Source organism: Acinonyx jubatus, chromosome A1 (genome assembly GCF_027475565.1).
Source record: "Acinonyx jubatus isolate Ajub_Pintada_27869175 chromosome A1, VMU_Ajub_asm_v1.0, whole genome shotgun sequence".
NCBI classification, from domain to species: Eukaryota; Metazoa; Chordata; class Mammalia; order Carnivora; family Felidae; genus Acinonyx; species Acinonyx jubatus.
Window position 1 is genome coordinate 65,170,313 of NC_069380.1, and position 24,123 is coordinate 65,194,435.

General features: G+C 40.6%; 1 protein-coding gene across 1 annotated transcript in view; it reads left to right on the forward strand.

Moving 5' to 3' along the window:
- The window catches only part of GPC6 (glypican 6), a 1,104,197-nt gene that overhangs the window by 975,930 nt on the left and 104,144 nt on the right, over positions 1-24,123 (forward strand). Inside the window, exon 5 of the mRNA XM_015082430.3 lies at positions 20,138-20,268. Within this exon, the coding sequence (XP_014937916.2) occupies positions 20,138-20,268 (131 nt within the window). The remainder of the gene's footprint in view (positions 1-20,137; positions 20,269-24,123) is intronic.

The following is a 24,123-nucleotide window of genomic DNA, read 5'->3' on the forward strand; positions in this document are numbered from 1 at the left end:
CCAGAGTGGTAAGTGACTGAGCAGAATAGCGTTGGGGTTAAATGACAGGGAAAAGCCTGCCAGAACAACCAGAGGCTGCTAAATGCATGCCATGGATGCTTTTGTCAAGTAGATTTGCATAAGCCTATGCCATCAATATAAATGATTTATATTATCAATTTGTTCTTTTTGATATTATTCCCAAGAATGCTGAAGAACATATTGGCTGGGCTGGAAGGCAAGTTTGGGGGCAGTAATCACTCCTTTTGTAACATAAATTTGCTCCAGAGCCCTACTCTCTCTGCTAGCCAGGATATGGGTATCCAGCTGCTCATTGGACATTTCCACTGAGCCTCTGACCTGTCATCTTTTCCCTTTGAAACTCGACCCCTCATTCTCCTGTGGTCTCCCTTTCTCATCATGCTTTTCACCATCTCTTTGTCTCTGCCTTCTTCTTGCTGTTCCCTCTTATCTGATATTCCATCTTCTATTCCACCCACACCTCCCACTCTTTCTTCTCTACTTTGCTAACCCCCAGTAGCAAAGTATCAGGCTTCAAAAACACAGCTCCAGAAAGCTATCTCTGCTCCTCCCCACCCCACCCCCACAGGCTGATCTAAATGCTTTCTCTTTGAGGTTCCATTGCACTGGGTACTTTCCTGCTTAGACTCCATCACACCTAATAATAATTGCTAGTATGCTTGTTTGTTTTTCTGTGAGTCTCATAGGTAGTAGGGACCTCATACATCACAGGTACTCACTACTTGTTGGCTAATTAAATAAATGAGTGAAGAAAACAATGCGTCAACAGTCAACAAAGTCAAGGGTTGAGAGTCTTTAGTTCTGTCCAGTGGTCCAGGGTTCTTTAATGGCTTAGCCATTCAGGAGTTATGCTGCCATAAAGGATTGTTTCTGACCCCCCTCCATTTTTAATTCCAATAGTGCTATTGTAAGCATTCTACTTTCTAATTATTTATTTCAATTCTCTAGCTTTTCTGTACTATGTTGATATTGTTTAGTTAACCTTTAAAAATAAATCTGACCGTAAATGTACAGTCTAATGCAAGTTTTGAAGAACGAATACACATTTTTCTGGGTCAATTTTTAAAAATATATTTAAGACTTCTACATAATAAATGTATGTGGGGGAAAAGGGATAGATGTATACGATACAGATGTATACAATAGACGTGTCTTTCTGCCGGAAGGGGTTTATTCATTAAAATATCCAGTGGCATTCTCAGAATAGTCTCTATCTGGATAGCTGTTAGTCTTAAGAGTTCTGACCCAATTCCAAAGAAGTAATTTTACTTTTCCTGCTTAAATTCCCCTACCATTACCGCTCGACACCGAATTCTTCTTCATTTCCCATCCCGTCTGAAGTGTTACTCCATCCTGAAAAACAGCTCCGTGTACCACTCTAAAGGTGACTGCTTGGCTATGATGAGTGAGGCAATTTTGCTATGTTAAGTGCTTTGGGAAAAAAGCACTTCTAGTGCTCCCATAGAAATGCAGCTAATATTACTCAATGAACCTCCTTTCAGCCGTTGTGCTGTGTGGCATTTTCAAAATGAAGAGGCCTTCCCCCATTGCAGTGTATTTATGTGATGTATTCAAAATGGGCCCATTTCCTGACGGCATCTGGGAGTATGTGTAGAAGAAATATGAAAGAAACAAAAATTAAATACAGATGAAGTTAAACAGCTAACAGTAGAGAGGCCAGTGGCATCGCGACTTCAAACCTAGATCTAAAATTCTGAACGATCAGGAAGAATGGGAAATAATCACACCAGGTATCTTTCAGTACATCTTCTGCCTAGCTAAATTCTAAATGATAGTTCTGGGAGGTTCTTCGGGGAGGCAAATGTGTCCTAACTACAGAATTCAGAGCTTCATAGCCATGGGAGTAAAATAGTTTGTGCAAGCTTATTGAATATGATTACAGGCAGCATTTAAAAGATAGCCACGTTTTTAAAAAGTATAGCAAGTAATACACTGAATATGCATACATGTATATGTCACCCATTTGTCACTAAAATATACCACCTTGCTTTTTCTTTAAAATCAGTCCCATTCATTGTCTTTTAGTAACCTCAGATTACTGTTCCCTTTCTTACAAAGATCTCTGAGCCTGTTTTCAAGATACATGTTTGCTTTAAAAAACAGTAGTATTATTGATTTACAAATACCCAAAGGTGTCTTACAGTTAATTCAGGTGTGTTAGCAGAAATAACTTGGCACATGTTTGTCTACCTAGGTAAGGATACAAATGGGAAGGCACCGGGCACCAGTTTTTGGAGTTGACTCTATCACCAAATAGCAGATACTCATCCTGATTTTTTTTTCTACTTCTATTGTAAGCAAGCCTATGTTTTCTATGTCTTTTGCTCTTAAAACCTTACATACATACTTAAAGAAAATAGAGGGAATTCTCTAGAAAAACATCAAGGTCTTTGACACTGGATGTGTTATTTGACCGAGATAACAAAGACTTCCTCCCTGAAGAGCATCTCTCAAATTTTGCAATGTATTGTAATGCTTTGATTAATTCTGCAAGCAGTTCTAGGACTTTCACATTGCCTTTTGAATATGGATATTTTTAAAATCTTGTTAAGTGTTTAGAAGCACAGAGAGTAACGGTTACAAGCTTAGAGGTTGGAGTCTCATGGATCTGGGTTGACATCCGGCTCCATTCTCAATATGAAAACTCTGGCTTCACGAAGTTCATTCGTTTAAGCCCCGCATCTACCTCTGAGAGCCAGTGGATTAAATGAGACGCTGCTGGCAGGATGTAGGAAGTGATTTGACTGGTGGCTCTTCAACAACTAAGCTATTTGTTTGCCTTCGAATCTAAGTGAATGGCTACCTGCTGATCCCCTTGCCTCCATACCTAAGTCTTTCATGATCATCTACTCCAGACGTCCATGATCATCGAACACGATAATGCACACAGCTCGATAATACTGCCCCCACATTTCAAAGTCCTGCTTCCCTTGCATTGCAGTTTCAAGTTGGATTTGGGGCCACTGACCCATTTTCCTCTGACTGGCTTTTCAGAAATCACTGGTGGATTCCAATTGGCCGTTTTTAAAGCCTACCTTTTTATACACAGTTTTCTTTCCTTTAACGTTATCTGGAGAGGAAATGGTCTTAAGAATGGAGACAAAAGTAAAAGCCAAGTGTTTCTGTGACAGGACACACACCTATCCATTCTTTCTACATCCTCCCAACGTGGGCGGCTTGTGTTTGTTTCCATGGGTGGCATCTTATCTGCATCCCTATAGCTTTTCTTCATCTGTGCCGCACACGTCCTTCACTTGGATGCTTAGTGAACACCTCTGGCTGCTGTTGCCCCTGCTTGGGTCAGAACCTGCTTGGTTCAGAATCCTAGGCCAGTGGCCCCACCCACTTTGTCTTTGGTTTATCCGCCAACACCCATGCACTCATCCTCGCTGATCCCAGATGCTCTAGCATGCTCCCTCCGAGATGGTCTAGAGCTATAGATCCACGTGGCTTTGGAGCTAGAATGCCCATGAGATATCTACAAACTGAAACACTGAACTTTACAGAGGTGAAGTAATAACTTCAGTGTCACATGCGTAGGTTGTGGTGAAGGTACTAGAACCCGTGTCTCCTTTTAATGCATTGAAACAAGCAATTCTTTTAATTCTAAATTTTTATATTTAAAAATGCAGTATCATCTTAAATGGCTGCCTTTTAAATGCAGAGGTCTATGAAATGGTGGAATCAGAACTATTTCTCTTGCCTACATTTAGCTTTCTATATTAAGGGTATTTCTCCATATTAAAGTCTGAACTTTTTGTATTTATCGAAAGTTTGTTATACTTATTTTTAAATTAATAAAAAACTGTCAATTTAAAGAAATCTATCTTTCTTTAATGTTTATTTATTTTTGAGAGAGAAAGAGAGAGCATGAGTGGGGGAAGGGCAGAGAGGAGGGGCGGGGACAGAGGATGCAAAAACGGCTCTGAGCTGACAGTAGAGAGCCCAATGCGGGGCTCAGACTGACGACGAACCATGAGATCATGACCTGAGCCGAAATCAAAGTCCAGTGCTTAACAGAATGAGCCACACCAGCACCCCAGAAATCTATATTAAGGTGATAATCAGAAATAGGTACAGATCAAAGATAGGAGCTCTATTTCATAGCCGTGCAAAATCTGGTAAGAACTTATAAAGCCAACTATGGTAGAAAGGTGACAGAAGTTTAGAATGCATTGAAGACATAAAATATCGTGCAGTCACTAAAAGGGATATGTTCTTGGATGTAGTGGGGATATCTCACTCTGTGCTATTGAACTGAAAGTAAAGGGGGAAAACTGCATTTAGCCTGACCCCAATACTATTCATATTAGAATTCACACCAGGAAGTACCACAAAATATTACCCATAGTGATCTCTGTCTTGGTATATCAGAGGATTTTTATTCTCTTCTTTTTTCCAAATTTTATACAACAAACATACATAAATAGACACTCGGTGGAGATGTCCAATGTGCAGTTGAAGATCCACTCCCTGGCTAGGAGAGACTTAAGATAAAAAAGGAGTGAATATTGCCCAAAAACTTCCCTTCCAATTCAGCTAATATGTTCTTCAGCATAAAAAGAAATCTTGTGGGGGCACCTGGGTGGCCCAGTTGGTTAAGCAACGGACTTCGGCTCAGGTCATGATCTTGTGGTTCATGAGTTCGAGCCCCATGTCAGGCTCTGTGCTGACGGCTCAGAGCCTGGAGCCTGCTTCGGATTCTGTGTTCCCCCTCTCTCTGCCCCTCCCCTGCTCATGCTCTGTCTCTCTCTGTCTCAAAAATAAAAACATTTAAAAAAATTTTTTTTAAAGATGTAGAGACAGAAGAAATAATACAAGTCATCTCGCCATTTCACAGGGTGAATCAGATGTGAGAAGAGATGAAGTTATCACCTGCCAAAATGGTGGGGGTTTTTCTTCTCTTAAACAATCCAGCATTTTACTTTGGGTCTGATGACCCATGATATAGGGCAGACTGCCCTGTATTTTCATCTTCCTTTTGTTTCGCATGGCAACAAAATAATAAAAAATCTATACTTTTTAATAACACCAGTACACACATGAGAAGGAGAGAAGGGTTCCGTTGCTTGCTGAATAGCTCACTAATCACTCAGTTCAGACCCAGCAGGGAATTCTGACAACACACCTGACTTTTCATTTATTTATTTTTTATTGGTTCTGGGAGAGGTTCGTGATTCATTCCATGTAGGTTGCAAGCCCTTGTGCTACAGGAACAAATGGTCTCTGGGGTTATTTGCTTTATTAACTTTTAGGGCAAAGGAGGAAGAAATAGGAGGATTGCTTTAACTGCAATATACTGGCAAAAGGTTTAGGCTTTTTTGGTTTATTGACACCCGAAATGCTTTAACTGGTTCTGTTTCTTTTTTCTTTTTTTCTTTTCCAATATATGAAATTTATTGTCGAATTGCTTTCCATACAACACCCAGTGCTCATCCCAAAAGGTGCCCTCCTCCATACCCATCACCCACCCTCCCCTCCCTCCCACCCCCCATCAGCCCTCAGTTTGTTCTCAGTTTTTAACAGTCTCTTATGCTTTGACTCTCTCCCACTCTAACCTCTTTTTTTTTTCCTTCCCCTCCCCCATGGGTTTCTGTTAAGTTTCTCAGGATCCACATAAGAGTGAAAATATATGGTATCTGTCTTTCTCTGTATGGCTTATTTCACTTAGCATCACACTCTCCAGTTCCATCCATGTTGCTACAAAGGGCCGTATTTCATTCTTTCTCATTGCCACATAGTACTCCATTGTGTATATAAACCACAATTTCTTTATCCATTCACCAGTTGATGGACATTTAGGCTCTTTCCATAATTTGGCTATTGTTGAGAGTGCTGCTATAAACATTGGGGTACAAGTGCCCCTATGCATCAGTACTCTTCTGTATCCCTTGGGTAAATTCCTAGCAGTGCTATTGCTGGGTCATAGGGTAGATCTATTTTTAATTTTTTGAGGAACCTCCACACTGTTTTCCAGAGCAGCTGCACCAGTTTGCATTCCCACCAACAGTGCAAGAGGTTTCCCGTTTCTCCACATCCTCTCCAGCATCTAGTCTCCTGATTTGTTCATTTTGGCCACTCTGACTGGCGTGAGGTGATATCTGAGTGTGGTTTTGATTTGTATTTCCCTGATGAGGAGTAACTGGTTCTGTTTCTTAATGGTAGGTTGGCTGACTGTGCAGAAGGAACCAGCACGATGTAGTAGAGAAGGCCTGTTTGAAGACAGAACTGGACAATGGTCAGAAGTCTGCCAGGGTGTCCAGTCAAATCACTAGACCCCTCGTGTCACTGAGACTGGGTGACCTTCTCTGTAAGATAAGGGGGTTGTGTCAGATATTGTCCTCTTTCAGTAAGGGTTTATGACCTCGTGGATGATGATGGAATCAAACCTTCAATATTCATTTTGTTGGTAAATGAAAGGACTCTCCTCTCCACAAAGATACAATAAGCATACTGTAATAATAAGCATTTAGTGTGCTACGTGCCTAGTTCCATCTAACCCCCACGGTGACATAGGAAGAGCCCCCATGATAACAGAGGACACCAGGATCACAATGGTTAAGCAATTTGCCCAGGGTCGCGGAGCCTATGACTCGAAGTGAATGCTTTTATAAGTTTGTCAGGGACAATTGAGGATCACGGTGCCCACACTGAAAGAACTGGGGCCCTAAAGGAGGCTTAAAGAAAAACTTAACTGCAGCAAAGAAGGAAGGAGAAAAATCTTAGGGCAAAAATGTTCTATCTTTATCATTTATGCTTTCTCTTTCGATATTTTTAAAAGTGGTGAAACACTTGTAATTTTAAGTAACAAAATAGTAAGTAAGCACATTGATGCTATTTGAGCAATTTCAATACTTGGTATAATGGATAGAGAAAGAGAGAACAAAGATTTTGGTCAAAGGAATGTTGTTTGCACTGAATGATTTGCTTTTCTTCTTTGGGTTCTTGTTTCCTAAACAATAAAACCAACTGGTTGGTCCAAATCAATCCACTAGATACCAGAACCCTCTGGAGGCACCAAGAATGTAAAGATAAGTATAGTTCTTCTGTGAAAGAGATCTTTAAGAATTCTTTACCCTTTAATCCTGTGATTCATCATCAAGGCAAAGATTGTTGGGTTGATGTGAATTTTTTGAACGTTCCTAGCTACAAATGACATAAAAAATTATTCATATGAAGAACCAGCAATAAAAATTTGAATAAAGGATTATGGTTGGTAGTATACACTTTGATGTCCATCAAGTTCATGATTTACAAAGCCCACTCTTTCTGGCTCATGATGTAACTAAACATCTCAAAGATATAATACAGAATTGAGATGATGCTTGCGTGAATATATTACATTTTATGAAATGCAATGCATCATTCTACTAACAAGAAACCAACATCTGAAAATGAGTCCTGGAAATTCCAATGTCTGTACTGTGCTGGGAGTACTGGAGAATGTTTCTCCCACAATTTGCATTTTCTTTTACAGTGTAGAAGCAAAATAAACCTCTTTGTTTGCATTGGTTTCCGAATTAAATTAGTTTGTATATTTGTTCTCTCCTCCTCTTCCTGGATTTGGTTTCAAAGTAAACAGTGATCTTCATTAAATTCTCTTTTATTTGGCTTAAGTTCTTTAGTTACTGTAATTATTCTGGGTGACTGTCCCTGCCTTATTTGGTATCAAATATCTGTGCACTATTTTAAACTGCATTTAATTGGTTCATTTCCATTTTCTATTATTTACCTCACTTTGTGGTATTGATTTCTGTAGCTAGATCTGACTCCTGTTGTTGTCTTCTTTGTCTTTTGTTGTTGTTGTTGTCGTTTAATGGACCTAAACACCGCACAGGCTTGGCAAAATAAGAAAAAAAAAAAAGATCATTAATTTGGTATTTAGTGAATGTGGACAAATTGCCAGGAAAAAACACATATAACATTTATCACAGAGATTGTTTTCAAAGTTAATGGCAAACTTGGACTCTTGAGAAACAACAGGAATTGCTTTGTTTGGTAAAAGCCAAATATGTCAACTTTTTTTTTTTAGATTAACCTAGGAATGACCTCTGACAGAAAGGAAACCAGCCATACTTTTCAGTTTCAAGCTAAAAGATCTAAAAAGTTATTCTACCTAATAAAAAAGTACAATAAGATTCTGAATTCCCACAGAAACTCTTCATCTACCTTATAACACATCAAAAGCCAGCAAGGGGCTATTTATCCTCCAGGCCAGCGCTAATAAAGTTTTGCAGGCATTTGTGATGGTGCACATGGCAGGGGAACAGACAGACAGACAGAGTCTTAAGGCAAAGAGGAGGGCAGCAAATTAGCTTTTAAGTTTCTAGAAGAAAATAAAGAGTTTTTAAAAACTGTTCCAATAATTTATTTAACAAATGATGATTTCACAACTCCAGATCCCAGTTTTTCTAGGGTTTGGGACTACAGACAACAAAGATGAAGTCTGTGCCTTCTTGCTGTCCAGAATTCAGTAATCAAGGGCACCTGGATGGCTCAGTCAGTTAAGTGTCCACCTTCAGTTCAGGTCACGATCTCATGGTTTGTGGGTTCGAGCCCTGCATCAGGCTCTGTGCTGGCAGCATGGGGCCTGCTGGGATTCTTTGTCACCTTCTCTCTCCACCCCTTCCCCACTCATGTTCTCTCTCTCCCTCTCTCCCTGTCTCTTTCTCTCTCTCTCTCTCAAAAATAAATAAACAGCAATCAGATAAGAGTGGTAGTTTGTAGGGTAGAGAAGGTTTTTCTAAGATGTGACACGGGGGAGAGACCAGTAGAAAATAAGAGAGAAATAGAAATTTGGGGGAGAGTATTCAAGGAAGAAGTACCAGGCCAATATTCATGGAATAGCAAGGAAGATAGTGAGGGAATACCTGAGTGGAAGTACATTAGGTCATAGAGGTGAACTTGGAAAGGAGAAAGCCTGTGTAATACGACACAAGACCAAGAATGAACAAATGAGTGGTAAATTTGACTATAAAAAATTTCAAATTTCTGCGTAGCAAAAACTACCATGAACCAAGTCCAACGATCAATGGCAACTAGTGAGAGGAAATGGTGATTCATGTCACCAAAGAGCTGATGTCTTTAACGTATTTATTTTTACAAAAAATAATTCCTTATATCAAAATGAAAAATTAATCAACAGAAAAATAAGTGAACGAAGAATATGAAGAGAAAAATCCGGTATTAAACATATTAAAGGATGTTCAATCTTATAATGAAGGAAATTCAAGTCAAAGCCACACTGAGATGCCAGTTTCTTACCCTATCAGATTGGCAAACAGCCAACCGTTTGATCTTAACAACATCTAAAAGTTTGAGACCTAGAAAACCAGACACTGTTGTGTATTGCTATCAGGAATGTAAACAGGTACAGTCTTTACAGAGAGAACTTTGGCATTGTCAAAATTTTAAATGCCAAAATATATTTGACCTAGCAGTTGAACTCCTAAGATTTTATCCAACACAGTTATTTGCACATATGTTGAATGAATCATGTGCAAGGATACTCACTGTGGCGTTATTTGTAACAGCAGGAAGCCACGGGACATGTTCAGTGGTGAGAAGTGAATTTGCAATGAGGGATGAAGTCTGGTTACCAATCTCTTTTCAGACTTGAACCTTTGGAAGTTCTCCAGCAGATAAAATGAGAACAAGGCAACATATAGAATAACAGTCGGCCATCAATTTCAGGAGGGATTGCATGTGTGAGGGACGTTGGTGACAATGTCGATGTCATTTTCAGAGTTCTGATGGAATGCTGAGAAGGGAGTCCTGTACATGGGGCTGGGGCACCATGGGTGGTAGTGGACAGGGCTGCTAAGGCCAGGCTAAGAGGTCCTGACTTTCTCCTAAAGTCCATGGCAACCTTTAGAACAAGGCAGTGACCTCATCTGATTGCACTTTTAAAGACAGTTCTGCTAGCCACGTCAGAGGAGAGATGACAGAGCAGCAAAGGCAGAAGTAGGGATCGTGATCAATGTAAAAAGTCAGAAGTGCAGTCCAGAGAGGGGGAAATAGTCTCTGTTTGGGATTCTTATGAATCAGAATTCTAAAAGTGAAAATGTCTTTCCCATAGAATTGCCTTAAAAACCAAAAACAAAAACTACAAGGAAAAAAGAAAAGCCCCTCTGAGAAGGGCATGGCCCTTATGACCAGAAAGAGCACGTGCTCTCTACCCTGGCGTGGCCACCCTTTTCTGAGTACCCAGCTCAGGTCTACATGCCTCTGGATCCCTGTCGCCTCTAGCTCTGCCCTTTCCAGGCCTCTCCAGAAACACATTCCTGTCCAAGATCTCATGAGCATTTTAGTTAATCGATTTGGCTGGGGCGCCTGGGTGGCGCAGTCGGTTAAGCGTCCGACTTCAGCCAGGTCACGACCTCGCCGTCCGTGAGTTCGAGCCCCGCGTCGGGCTCTGGGCTGATGGCTCAGAGCCTGGAGCCTGTTTCTGATTCTGTGTCTCCCTCTCTCTCTGCCCCTGCCCCGTTCATGCTCTGTCTCTCTCTGTCCCAAAAATAAATAAACGCTGAAAAAAAAAAATTTAATTAATCGATTTGGCAAGAGCAAAGGACGTGTATACTCAATGTGCCTGTTTCCAGAAGCCACAGAAAGCAAAGCTTTCTAATTACATCTATCCCATGGGCATAAATGAGCACATACATGTATGTTGAAGCTGGTTTTTTTGTTTTCTTTTAATGAATAACTAGATGTGGGACCACCTGGGTGACTCAGTCAGTTGAGCGCCCGACTCTCGGGTTCAGCGCAGGTCACGATCTCACATTTCATGAGTTCGAGCCCCCCATCAGGCTCTAAGCTGACAGCAGGGAGCCTGCTTGGGTTTCTCTCTGCCTCTGTCTCCGCCCCTCCCCCACTTGTGCTCTCTGTCTCTCTCAAAATAAGTAAATAAACTTAAAAAAAATTTTTTTAATGAATAACTGGATGCCAGTGAATGAATTTACCAGGGTACCTTTAATATTTCTTGATTTTCTTTTATTATTATTTTTTTAATTCTTTTTTCTGCTTCTCAGTGGGGAAAATATCTTGGTTAGGCTAAAACACTGGTGCATCAGATGGAAGAGGGAGAGCATTACTTGTAAAAAAAAATGGTCACTATGGAATTCCTATGAAACTATAAAGTAAATTGTGCTTATAGATTTCATTTTTCAAAAAGTAGATTATTAAGACAAATGTAAAAGGTTTAATGAGAACTTTGAAATGAAGTTTTTATCTTAATTCAGATTTCCCTCAAAGGGAAAAAAATTGTTTAAAAAAAATTTTAATGTGTTTTTTATTCTTGAGAGAGAGAGAGAGAGAGAGAGAGACTGAGCACGAGCAGGGGAGGGGCAGATGGAGAGAGGGACACAGAATCGGAAGCAGGCTCGAGGCTCTGAGCTGTCAGCACAAGAGCCCGATGCAGGGTTCGAACCCAGGAACCGTGAGATGGTAACCTGAGCCGAAATCGGACGCTTGACGGACTAAGCCACCCTGGAGCCCCTTAACTGAATTTTCAAGGTCATTTCTACTCTATCATTATTTAGGAAAAGCCTGGTAACACCTCATTTGAAAATAAAAGCTTTCTCTTCCTGTCTCCTCTAAAACATTTTGAAAATCACTCCCTTCTACATTAAAATCCGTAGCATTCAGTAAGATATTTCGGATGTTACATCTCCTTTTCTCAAGAAATAAATTAAAAATATTTATCTGATCGTATGAAATCCTACTTAATATTTATATCCTAGAGGAGTGTAAACATTCAACAGTCCCTGCAGCAAGACAGGTTTTAATCCAGTGCCATCCAGAGATCAGAGATAACATCCAGCTCCTGTGTCAGAGTTCTTGCTCTTCGTAAAGTCAAATACTTAGAAAAAAATCAGAGTATTTACCTTTTGCCAAGCCTGCTGCCTCTCTGTCTCATGCTCACCTCCCAGGAGAAAAGTATATCCTGATGTGAGGCTAGCTGATGTGCATTTGGGGGCCCTTAGTGCTCTGTAGGCTTAGAGCAAGGTTTTGTTTTTGTTTTTGTTTTTTGTATGTTCCCTGGAGGACAATATTTATTTTTTCTTGATCATTCCAGTGTTTGTAAACCGGGGTTATATCATAGGTGTTAAGTTTGTCAAATATAAATTGGCTAGAATTCTGAATATTTAGGTCCTGTCAAACAAATACTGGGAAAATATCTGAATATTTTATAAATATTGTCATGTGGCTGCAACCACATACGCAACCTGGTTTCCTGTTGTCACAAATTAATGGCCCTCAATTTAACAGCTTATAATAATTGTATTATTACAGATAACAGTACCGTGGATCGGGAATTTTAGTACAACTCAGCTGGCTGATTCTTCTGCTCCACATGGTGCTGACGGGGGTCGCTAGATGGTAAATCAACTGGGAGAGGAGTCTGGAAGGTCCTAGACTACCTCCCTCATGTGTCTGGCACCACGGCAGGTGTCTTAGCCCCATAGGGGCTGCTATAACAAAAATGCCACAGACTGTATGGTCTAAACAGCAAACATGTATTTCTCACACTTCTGGAGGCTGAGAGATCCTAGGTCAAAGCGCCAGGAGATTTGGTGTCTGGTGCGAGACTGCTTCCCTTCATACGCACCCGTCTTCTCAATGTGCCCTCACATGACGGAAGGGACAGGGAGTTCTCTGAGGTCTCTTTTATAAGGGCACTAATACATTCATGAGGGCAGAGCTCTCATGACCTAATCGCTTCCCAAAGGCCCCACCTCCAAATAGCATCATCTTGGGGATTAGGTTTCAACATATGGATTTGGGAGGGACACAGACATTCTGCCTGCAGCAGCAAGGGTGGCTGGAAATCTGGGCCCAGCTGCGACTGTCACCAGGACCAGTCCAGCATGGTGATCTCAGAGTAGAGTCTCATAAGACACAGAAACCGGAAGCTACAGTGTCTTCGGTATCGGTCTAGAAATTGGCAATGTCCTTTCTACTATGTGCTGTTAGTGACAGTAGTGACAGAGCCCACCCAGATTCAAGGGGATGGGACATAAACCCCACCTCTCAATAGGAAGGGCATCAAAGACTTCGTAGTTATCATTAATTGGTAGAGCTTGACATCATGAGAAAATAACACAGTCTTGCGTCTCAGCAGTGAACTCATCCATCACAAAGCAGCTGTTATCAAAACATTGATTTGGCATACCAAAGAGCTATACATCTTAAAGTCATCCGTGTGCCTCTTACTTTCTTACAACTCACGTCAATTGCCGTCAACGCTTCCACCAAAGTATCTTGTAAGTTGGTCCTCTCTTTTCCACTTCCACCCAGAGGTGGTGCCTTGTATGAGCTAACCTTTGCGGACAGCTGAGTATGTATGTGCCAGGCATTGAACTAACAACTTTACGATTTCATTTGGTTCCTCTTGCCACTACTATTAGGTAGACATTGTCATCACCTCTACTTCATAGATGAGCAAGATGGGACTCTGGGACGTGCGTTATGTCTCCGGCACTTAATAGATGGTCCTAGATGGAAACACAGGCACCTGCCTCCATCTAATCAGAATCAGGTGTCCTCATTCGTAACAGAAATGTCTGCGCTTACTTGAGCAAAACGCCTTGGCCTGGAGGTGTGGTGTTACCTGCAGCCTGGCTCCTCACCTTTGGATGAGCACCGGGTTGAGCTGCTATGCAAGCCCCCTGTGCTCTCACAGAGTCGCCTTATGTCTGTGTGCCTCGGAACCTCAGGCTGCAATACCAGTTATTTTTTTTAATGCTTACTTATTTATTTGTGGGGGGGTGGGGAGCAGAGGGAGAATCTTAAGCAGGCTCCACACTCAGTGCAGAGCCCGATGTGGGGCTCGATCTCACAACCATGAGATCATGACCTGAGCTGAAATCAAGAGTCAGACACTTAACTGACTGAGCCACCCAGGTGCACTGATACCAGTTATTTTTAACTCATCTAAACTTAATCTCTATTTGGAAATGAAGGTTTTATATACTGTTTGAGCAAGACAACAGTCCTTTGTTTAAAGAGAGGGGCACCTGGGTGGCTCAGTCGGTTAGGCATCCGACTTGGGCTCGGTCATGATCCCACAGTTCGTGAGTTCAAGCCTCGCGTCAGGCTCTGTGCTGATGGCTCAGAGCCTGGAGCCTGCTTCGGATTCTGTGTCTCCCTCTCTCTCTGTCCCTCCCCTGCTCACACTGTTTCTCAAAAAAGGAATAAATATCAAAAAAAATTAAAAAAAAAAGAGAAACAAAACTTGGATGACACAGAAGATATGTGCAGAAGGATCGGCTGATCATTAGCTGACATGCTAGTCCTGCCCCAGTTTAATTGGCAATAGATAACAGCTCAAGAGCACAGTTAAAAATAATGTTCCAAATAATCCAAAACGTAAAAGGCACAGAGATAATTAAGACAGCGTAGGATGGCAGCCTCTGGAGTAAGTGATGGCCATGTTGTGGCTTAATTGATTGCAGAGGAACTTACGAACGACTGCCTTGGTGTCACAAAAGTAGTGGGAGGGGAGAGAGGCAGGTCTTCCTTCAACCCCAAAGAAGAGGGAAGGTTCTTCTGACACCTGGAGAGCTTAACTAATGACCACCTTGCCCAGCCGGTGGGAGGCAAACCAGTCAAGCAGGGATGCTCTTGGCTGCTCGGCGGGCCATGCAGACCCTCTCACCACCTGAGGTCTGGGGCCCCCGGGAGAGTGGCCATTCACTCCCAGGCCTACGCATTGTCCCAGGACTGGATAGCTCTAGCTTTCCACTGCCACTTTCTCATTCTGTAATGTAGCTAAACTAGACTCCTAAATACAGGAGGTATAAGCATGACGCTATGTAGTGGAAATGCAAAATACTCAGAAGAGTTTTCTACAAAGCTTTTTCTTTTGTGGCCCTGGGGAATCCTGTCATGTATATTTAGAATGAAAAGGGGAACTGGGCACAGGGATGACTGTATCTTAAGGAGACATGTGTTTTTGTTTTGTTTTTGTTTTCATTGAGATATAATTGACATGTAACATTGTATTGGCCAAGGTGTACCACATAATGATTACATACATATATATATACACATATATATATGATTACATGTGCGTGTATATATATATAGATAGATGATCACACAATAAGTCTATTTAACATCCGTCATGATACATAGTCACATATTTTTTTCTTGTGATGAGAACTTTTAAGATCTCCTCTCTTAGCTGAGTACCTGGGTGGCTCAGTTGGTTGAGCGTCTGACTCCATTCAGCTCGGGTCATGATTTCACCACTCATTGAGTTTGAGCCCCACATCAGGCTCTGTGCTGACAGCCCAGAGCCTGGAACCTGCTTGGGATTCTGTGTGTGCCTCTCTCTGCTCCTCCCCAACTCGTGCTCTGTCTCTCTCTGTGTGTCTCTCTCTCTCAAACATAAACTTTAAAAAAAATGTTAAGATCTACTCTCTCAGCATCTTCCAATGTGCAAAACAATATTGTTCACTATAGTCATCATGCCTTACATTATTACATCCCCAGGACTTATTAACTGAAAGTTTATACCCTTTTACCTCTTTCACCTATTTGTCCCACCTCCTAATTCCTGCCTCTTGCAACCACCAACCAGTCCATTCTCTGTATCTATGACTTCATTTTTTGCAGATTCCACATATAACTGAGATCATACAGTATTTATCTTTCTCTCTCTGACTTATTTCACTTAACATAATGCCCTCTAGGTCCATCCAGGTTGTCACAAATGACAGAATTCCTTTCTTTCCCATGGCTGAATAATATATATATATATATATATATATATATATATATATATATATCATCTTTATCCACTCACCTGTTGATGTTCCATTGTTTCCATATGTTGGCCATTATAAGTAATACTTCAGTGAACATGGGGGTGCAAATATCTTCTCAAGTTTGTGATTTTATTTCCTAGAAATGAGATTGCTGGAGCATATGGTAGTCCTATTTTAAACTTTTTGAAGGAAACTCCATAGCATTTTCCACAGTGGCTGCACCAATTTAAGTCCTCACCAACAGTGTAAAAGTGTTCCCTTTTCTCCACCTCTGTAGTTGATCAGCACAATAATAATTACTATTCTTTTTTATTATTATTATTTTGGTAAAAAACACATAACATATCTACTCTCTTAAATTTTTAGGTGTAAAATATAGTATACTATAGTTAACTGTATGCACGTTACTACTCTTAATGATGATTCTGAGGTTTTGAGCCAATCTACATTGGCTTTTGAGTCTTCAAAGGAGAATTTAATTTCCTTAGTAATTATATGTATATAATTAGTATATATTAGTTTATATATGTAATATATACTAACATATATATAAGGTATATAAACTAGTGTGTATATACGTGTGTATTTATATATATATTTGCATACATATATGCAAATATATATGTATATAATGTATATATTATATATATGTACATATATATAATATATACGTGTGTGTGTATATATATATATATGTATAATTAGTAATAGCCTAAACCACATAACTTAAAGTAGCATATTTTAATTGCTGATCTAAAGTAAAAGAAAACTAGAAACCCACCTACATCAAAAATGTATCATCTGAAATTAGCTCTTATAAAAAACTAAATGAGTTGCAATAAAGAATGGAAATATAGGAGCAACCAATTTGAGTGTAGGTGACCATTGGTTATGTTTAATATACAGGATCATCAACTGGGCTGCCTTTTTCCAAGGCCATAAAGGCAAATGATCAGGAGTGGTTCACCCTGAGCAATTTTATCATGATTAGAGTCTAAAAAGAGGAGGTAAGTTTGCAGACCAGAAACCTAACAGGCATGCACTATGGCGGGAAAGGAACAGGGAACAAAAAGATGGAAGTCACCAGAGAGAAACAGCTCTACTTTATGATAGAACCCCATAATTTCAAACTGTCACACTAAAATAAGTCCTTAGCATCCAGTCTGAACACTGGTCCTTATTACCCAGAGCACAATGGCTCTCAGATTTTCAGGAGAGCCTACAGTATCACTGTCTCAAGTCAGCCCATTCATGTCAGATGAATATACCTAGATAGACCGACCAGTACTCTTTGTATTATGATTTGTGCAGATACTTATGTAAAACACACAGTTAACGATCCCTTAACTGATCCCTTAAGGATCAGTTTCTTTCATTTCACGTTGTGAGTAACTCCATAGGGCCAATTCTTTTTCCTGTACAAGGATTCTTGCTTCTTCTAGCAGGATATACCCATCTAGAGAAACTTGGTCATTCGTCATAAAAAATCATCATCAAAAAACCTATTAGAAAGCTAAGGGTAAAGGGGATTTTTTTTTTTTAAGAGAGAGAGAATGCACTTGAATGGGGGAGGGGCAGAGGGAAAGAGAGAGAGAATCCCAAACAGGGCTCAATCCCACAACCTTGGGATCATGACATGAGTCAAAATCCAGAGTCAGACACTTAACAGACTGAGCCACCAGCCGCCCCTAAGGGAGGTTATTTTTAATAAACATACAAAACAGATACAAAGACAGAAAAGAAATAGATCAGCTCTCAGACAACAGCCACCTTTTAAATCCTTGAAGGGAAAAACATCTTTAATATCAAAATACTACAACCCTACAATGTACATCCTCTGGCCACACTGCCAGATAACTAAGGTCAGCAAGATGCAGAGAAATCACTACTTTTGTTACAAGATCTTGTCGTGATGTACACAGATAAGTCTGCATTATCTAAGGGAAAAAAATCAGAAAATTTGTTGTTAGGGGATCTTTGTGAATCTATTCATACTCCAAATTTTCCCAAGGATACTATGGGACAGAGTGCCAGGAATGTGGCGGGAAGAGAGCGCATTTATTCCCGGGGCATTACACGAATTGTAGAGCAGACTCCATCCTGGGGGCTGGCGCAGAAAAGCAGTTGATACTGTTCAAGCTTATGTTGTTCACAAAACCTAGTCCTCTTTAGAAATGTAAATCTGTGCTTCCTAAAGAGTACTGTATCCTTCTTACAAGAATTCATCTCTCTTAAAAGGTTTCTCCTCTGCCTAATTCATAACTATTTATAACCCTGAAAGAATTTTGATTGTTGGGCTTTGGTTGAGCATGGTTGGATATGAATAAAGATAAAATTTGGTCTCCTCACACTAATACTATAAAATAACTGTATAAACAGCATTTACCATTAATAATATATTATATTTAGAAAGCAGATTATATGATATATGTATGGTATATTTCTAGTTGCATGCTTAAAATATTTATGCACAGAGGAAAAAAAACAAGGCCTACACAAACTGTTCAGAGTGTTTTTCTGGGAAGTGGTATTATCAGTGTATTTCACTTTTTGTTGGTTTTTTTTTTTTCAATATTTTGTAAGTGTTTGATAATAAACATCTATTATTTTGAAAGAAGGAAATTGTTTTAAGATTGGCTCCCAAGAGCTTTCACAATTGAAAAACCTGAGATCCAAGACGGGAATCTGTATGTTAAAAGCCTAGGCTGTGTTGCCTAATATGGTAGCCAGCAGTCTCAAGCAAATTTTAAAAGTATATTTAGGAGAACCTGGGTGGTTCAGTCACTTAAGCCTCCAACTTCGGCTCAGGTCATGATCTCACAGTTCATGAGTTCAAGCCCCGCGCTGGGCTCTGTGCTGACAGCTCAGAGCCTGGAGCCTGCTCAGATTCTGTGTCTCCCTCTCTTTCTGCCCCTCCCCCGCTTGTGATCTGTCTCTCTCTCTCTCTCTCTCCCTCTCTCTCTCAAAAAGAAACATTTAAAAAATATGAAAATTACATGTAAATTAATTAAAAGCCAACTAATTTATTAACAATTTAATTCTCCAGTTGCACTAGGCACATTTTAAGTTTCAACAGCCACATAGTCCTCATCACATAAAGTTCTATTCGACAGTCCTGTTGGAGGCAGGCTACCAAGCTGTGCCCTGAACAAAAGCGAGCCAGTTTTCATGTCTCCGTAGGAGTGGACATATGCCCTTCACCATAGACCCTGAGAGACTCTTCATCACCAGTCCCTTTTATACACCTCACTAGACTGAGGCCAGCTAAGCTCAGGGTTTTTTCCCATAGCCATTCAGCTAGTCAGTGACAGATGAAGGATGAGAACTCAGGGCTACTAGCTCCTAACACATAGCTCCTGTCAACAGGTCGCTATTACCATCTTTTCCAGAAAACTAAAGCTTCCCAAACAATACTTCAGTTGAATTCAGCTCAATTTTGTTTCACAGACATTTTTGGATGCTTAAAATGTGATAGGCACCATAATAAGCCTTGAATATACAAAGCCAAGTAAGAGATGTGTCTCTACCCCAAAGCATGCCTAAGTGCTAACCCAGAAGGGCATCCAAAGTGGTGTGATAGTACAAATCAGGGACAGGTCTGTTCTTGGGAAATCTAGAAAGGTTTGAGTAGGGTCTGGACCTTTGTGCACCCAAATCCATGCATTAGCACTTCTTCTTTAATATTCTCAATTTTCCCCATCCTCCAGGAGAAAAGAGGCTGGATTCCATTTTTTTTGAAATCTACTTGGTCCCTGACCTAATTTTGCTTTGTTTCTATTTTTGTTCTTTGGTTTAACTTCATGTGAAATACTAAGATACCTTCAACTCTTTCAATGTGAACAAGTTTTCTTATTTTTAAGCCTGGTGTTATACATGTAAAATAATTTTAAATATTCAAATGAAATTAAATAAAATACTGCTTTGGTGTTTAGTCATCCACCCCATTTTTGGACTGCATAAAAACAAATAAAAATTTGGAATGAATGGGGAGCCCCTGGGTGGCTTAGTCGGTTAAGCATCTGGCTCTTGACCTCAGGTCAGGTCATGATCTCACAGTTCATGACTTCGAGCCTCACATGGGGCTCTGTGCTAACAGTGGGGAGCCTGCTTGAGATTCTCTCTCACTCTCTCTCTCTCTCTTTCTGCTCCTCCCCCGTTCGCTTGTGCACCCTCTCTCTCTCTCTCTGAAAATAATAAATAAACTTTAAAAATAAATTTTGAATGAATGATTATTTTTCAACCAGTTCTGTTGGAAATGTTTAAACACAGGCTAATGACTTGGAGCTCTGTGTTCTCCTATAAATCATGTTCCTGTGTTTTAACAGATGCAATGCTCTTGGTGGCAGAGCGACTGGAAGGACCATTCAACATTGAGTCTGTCATGGACCCAATAGATGTCAAGATCTCTGAAGCCATTATGAACATGCAAGAAAACAGCATGCAGGTGTCTGCAAAGGTATTTGCATTAGTCATGTTTGTACTAATAAGGAAAGTGCAGGAATCTAAAAACGAAGTAACTAGATGTGTCGACTGGGATTATGAATTCTAATACATCGTCAGAGAGCTTGTCCTGGTGAGCTACAAATTTGCTATTGCATTCAAAATGTCTACCAAAATGGCATTGAGAGGGGAAGCAATCTTTTATTCTCAGCTACTCAATCATGAAGTTTCAGAGAGTCCCAGGTATATTGACTAATCCCTCACATTTGTGAGCAATTTGGGGAGAATTTTCTTTTTAATATGTTTGAAATCTCTGCACACCGTCAGCCTGTTCTCTCTCTAGGAACTTCTAATTATATCTTCAGCTGTGCAAACCCAGCAAATGTTCTATATGTTCCGTCGTAAATAATTAAACATTTCATCTGACTTCCTGTTTTAAGACTATGGTGTAACCTTCATTAATGACCCTTTAGGGGAAAGTGCTCCTTTGTATGAAGTCAAGCACACGTTAAAAGAAGAAAAGCTCATTTTCATAAATCATATGAGACAGAGCTTCTGGGTTTGCAGCTGCAGAGACCCCAAATGCCGGGTGCCCAATTTTTATTTGTCTCTGCTCAGTTGAAGATAAGCAGGACCTGCATTAAGCCAAATGAAGAAGTTTGCAAAGGGTCTCCAGCCTGTCCCTTCATCGCCCCTTTTCACCCACAATGGCGACTGCACAAAGCCCTTATGTGCTCTTTACTGGTCTCCCTGTCATTAAACACTAACCAAATCTATATCAGTCCTTTGAACCTGGTTGGTGACTGAGTGATTGCGTTTTAATTGAAAGTCGTTCACGGAAAAATAGGTCAGCCAAAGAGATGCATGCTTAGCTTTCTTCGATTTGTAAAATCCTTTGTGAGATTTCAAATATAATCAAGGAGGAAGGGATGTGTGATGGGGAGAAATTGCAGGGCAGAAAGCCAGCCATGGAATCAGACTAGGTCTCCTTGGATGAGTCTGAATCAAGCCAGATTTGGGCTTTTCAGGGTGAGCTGGTAGGAAGCGGGGTAAGAAAACCTCTGGCCTGGGTCCCTTTCTCTCTGTCCTTGAGAGAGGAACAAGCCAAAAGTTGTATAGGCCTAAATCTGGCTTTTAATGAGCTTTGGGGGAGCCTGTGTCAAGGAAGATGCTCCAAATCACCACCGCCTGTTGGGGAAATGGCACGTTCGGGGGTTCCGCAAAAAGCTATTTTCTTTCTTTCCTGGGGAAACAAATCGCAATCATTTATTCCTCTCAAATCTACTGCCCGGACGGGGACTCGTGTTGTTTTGAGAGGTCACTAGCTCAGCAGTGCTGAAGTACCAGAAACTGAGGTTGCTAATATTCAAAACAGCCTTGCAGGAGATGGCGTGAGTTGTACACTGACAGACGTGTCTGCAGTTTGAGACCATCACACTTCTTAGAAGGATTTGCACTGGAGCGTGTGCATTTGTGTTCAAGTTACTCTATTAAAAATTCTCGAAGAGGTCAGATGGACTCTCTTTCTTCCCAGAATGTGGATGAGACATTTTTGTTGAATTTGTCCAACTACATTATAATAGTAGGGCTGTTAATAAGGGATGTGCTTTTAAAAAGACATATTTCTTGGTAAGAAATGTCAAAATCAAGAGTAGAAATAATATAGGGCATGTAAGAGGACACTCACCTTAGAGGATACAGCATAGCGGGTCATAAAATAACAGTACAAAAAATGTCAAAGGGGCTAGAAAAGGTGTATCTGGTAGTCTTGACACAGGGCAAAGGGGAGGGAGTTAAGGAAGGGGAGAGAGGAGAGGTTCTGCAGGAAAAAAGGATGGGAGGCAGGCTACCATCTGGAAGAGGGTTTGAGGAAGGACCAAAGCCAGCCTCACACACAGGGGAGAGGTAACAGGTGGTTGGAACTTGGACACATTTAGCAGGAAACACCAATAGGATTTGCTGAAGAGGCGGATATGTTCCTAAAGAGGCTTTATTGCATCAAGGGAATGGAATTTGGAAATAGGTAGTTTCATTTTCCATATAAACCATATCCATGAAATTATGAATGAACTAAAGTCTGAAATCTACATTCTAGCTAAGAACTGGAGGGTTGTCTTTTTCCTATTTCAAAGGCCCCTCAGTCACCCTTGATAGACAGTGACAAGGAATGGAAGTTCTAGATTTCCACACTTTCACCACAGTATTTGCATAACGAGACTTCCTTGCCTTCTGATAAGGCTTTGAGTGAAGCCAGAAGCTATTTCCTAATTGAGGGTAGGGGTGGGGGGTGGACAGACATCCTGAGAGTTGTAAAGCTCACAAATTAAAATGACTTTTTACTCCAGGATATGATTGGCAACTTCTCCTTAGAAAATCATTGACCTTATTACACCAGTGGCTGATAGAAGTCATTCCGGAGCCTCTTTCGGAAAAGCAACAGTATTTATAACTGCTAGATCATATGTGTTGAATGCTTACTGCAAGGGACTGCACTGGGCTTTATATGGTTTATGTTATGCAGTATTTATAACAATGCTTATGATGAGATAGAACTCCCCCCCTATTTTCCAGATAAGGAAACCAAGGCATAGAAAGGTTAAGTAACTTACAAACCCCTCATGGTGCATGAGGGGTGCATTGAGGGTGGTCTGGTGGCAGAAGCCACTTTGCCAGATCACTGCGTTACAACGAGGAGGGTGCCTCCAAAGCCAGTCTCACATAAGGGCGGAGTTCAGCAAATCTGTGCTGCATAGACCAAATATTAAGAGAAAGTTCAGAGACTTTCAGTAATACCTTCATGAGAAGCCGAGGAAACAGGGTGGCAAAGCCAGAAGGACTCAAGTTGTCCGTCTTTCTGTCCGATTCCCTTCAAAACGTACCTTGCACTTCCCACCATGCTGAATTCTCATGAAAGAGTTCTCTTGTCTAACCTCATCACTCATGGCTTCCAGCCTTTTCTCGGGTTGTGATAGTACAAAGTATAAAAGACTACTCTTGTCTCCCTTTTGCTATCTGAAGGCGGAGAGGAACGCGCAGCAGTTTCAGATAGGAAGTTTCCCTCTCTAATGGTTCTCCTCGTATCTGTAGGAGGGAACAGCTCATGCAGTGGGATTTACTGACCAATGAAAAGATCTGTTCTCACCATGTGTGCTTGTGCTCCAATCTTATCTTAGATCTGTTTTTACAGATATTATCAGATCCTTTTCCTCTCCTATTTAGCCCACAGCTAAACTGTTATCTGTAAGGGATACTGACATTCCTTTCAAAAAACTACATTGGCTAGGGGCGCCTGGCTGGCTCAATCAGAAGGGCATGCAACTCTGATCTCAGGGTCATGAGATTGAGCCCTACATTGGGTGTGGAGATCACCTAAATAAATAAATAAATAAATAAACTAAAAAAAATACATTGGCTATATGAAGTTGTATGATCCAGTTATAATAATTTAGGAATAGCATTATGGCACTTATTTCAAACTCTTGGTTTGTATATTCTTTGTATAATATCATATGTTATATAATATATTACATATATCATTATATGTGTATATATGTGGATATACACATTTAAGTGTTTTTTTTTTTTGAGAGAGAGAGAGAGAGAGAGAAAGAGGTAGAGAGTGAGCAGGGGAGGGGCAGAGAGAGAGAGGGAGACAGAATCCCAAACAGGTTTCACGATGTCAGCACAGAGCCCAACGTGGGGCTCAAACTCAGGAAACATGAGATCACAACCTGAGCCAAAATCAAGAGTCAGATGCGTAACTGACTGAGCCACCCAGGTGCCCCTGTATATACACAATTTTAAAGACTGGAGACAAACACGTGTTAAAATTTGGTTGGTTCTTTTTGGGCGAATAATCACCTAGTAACAA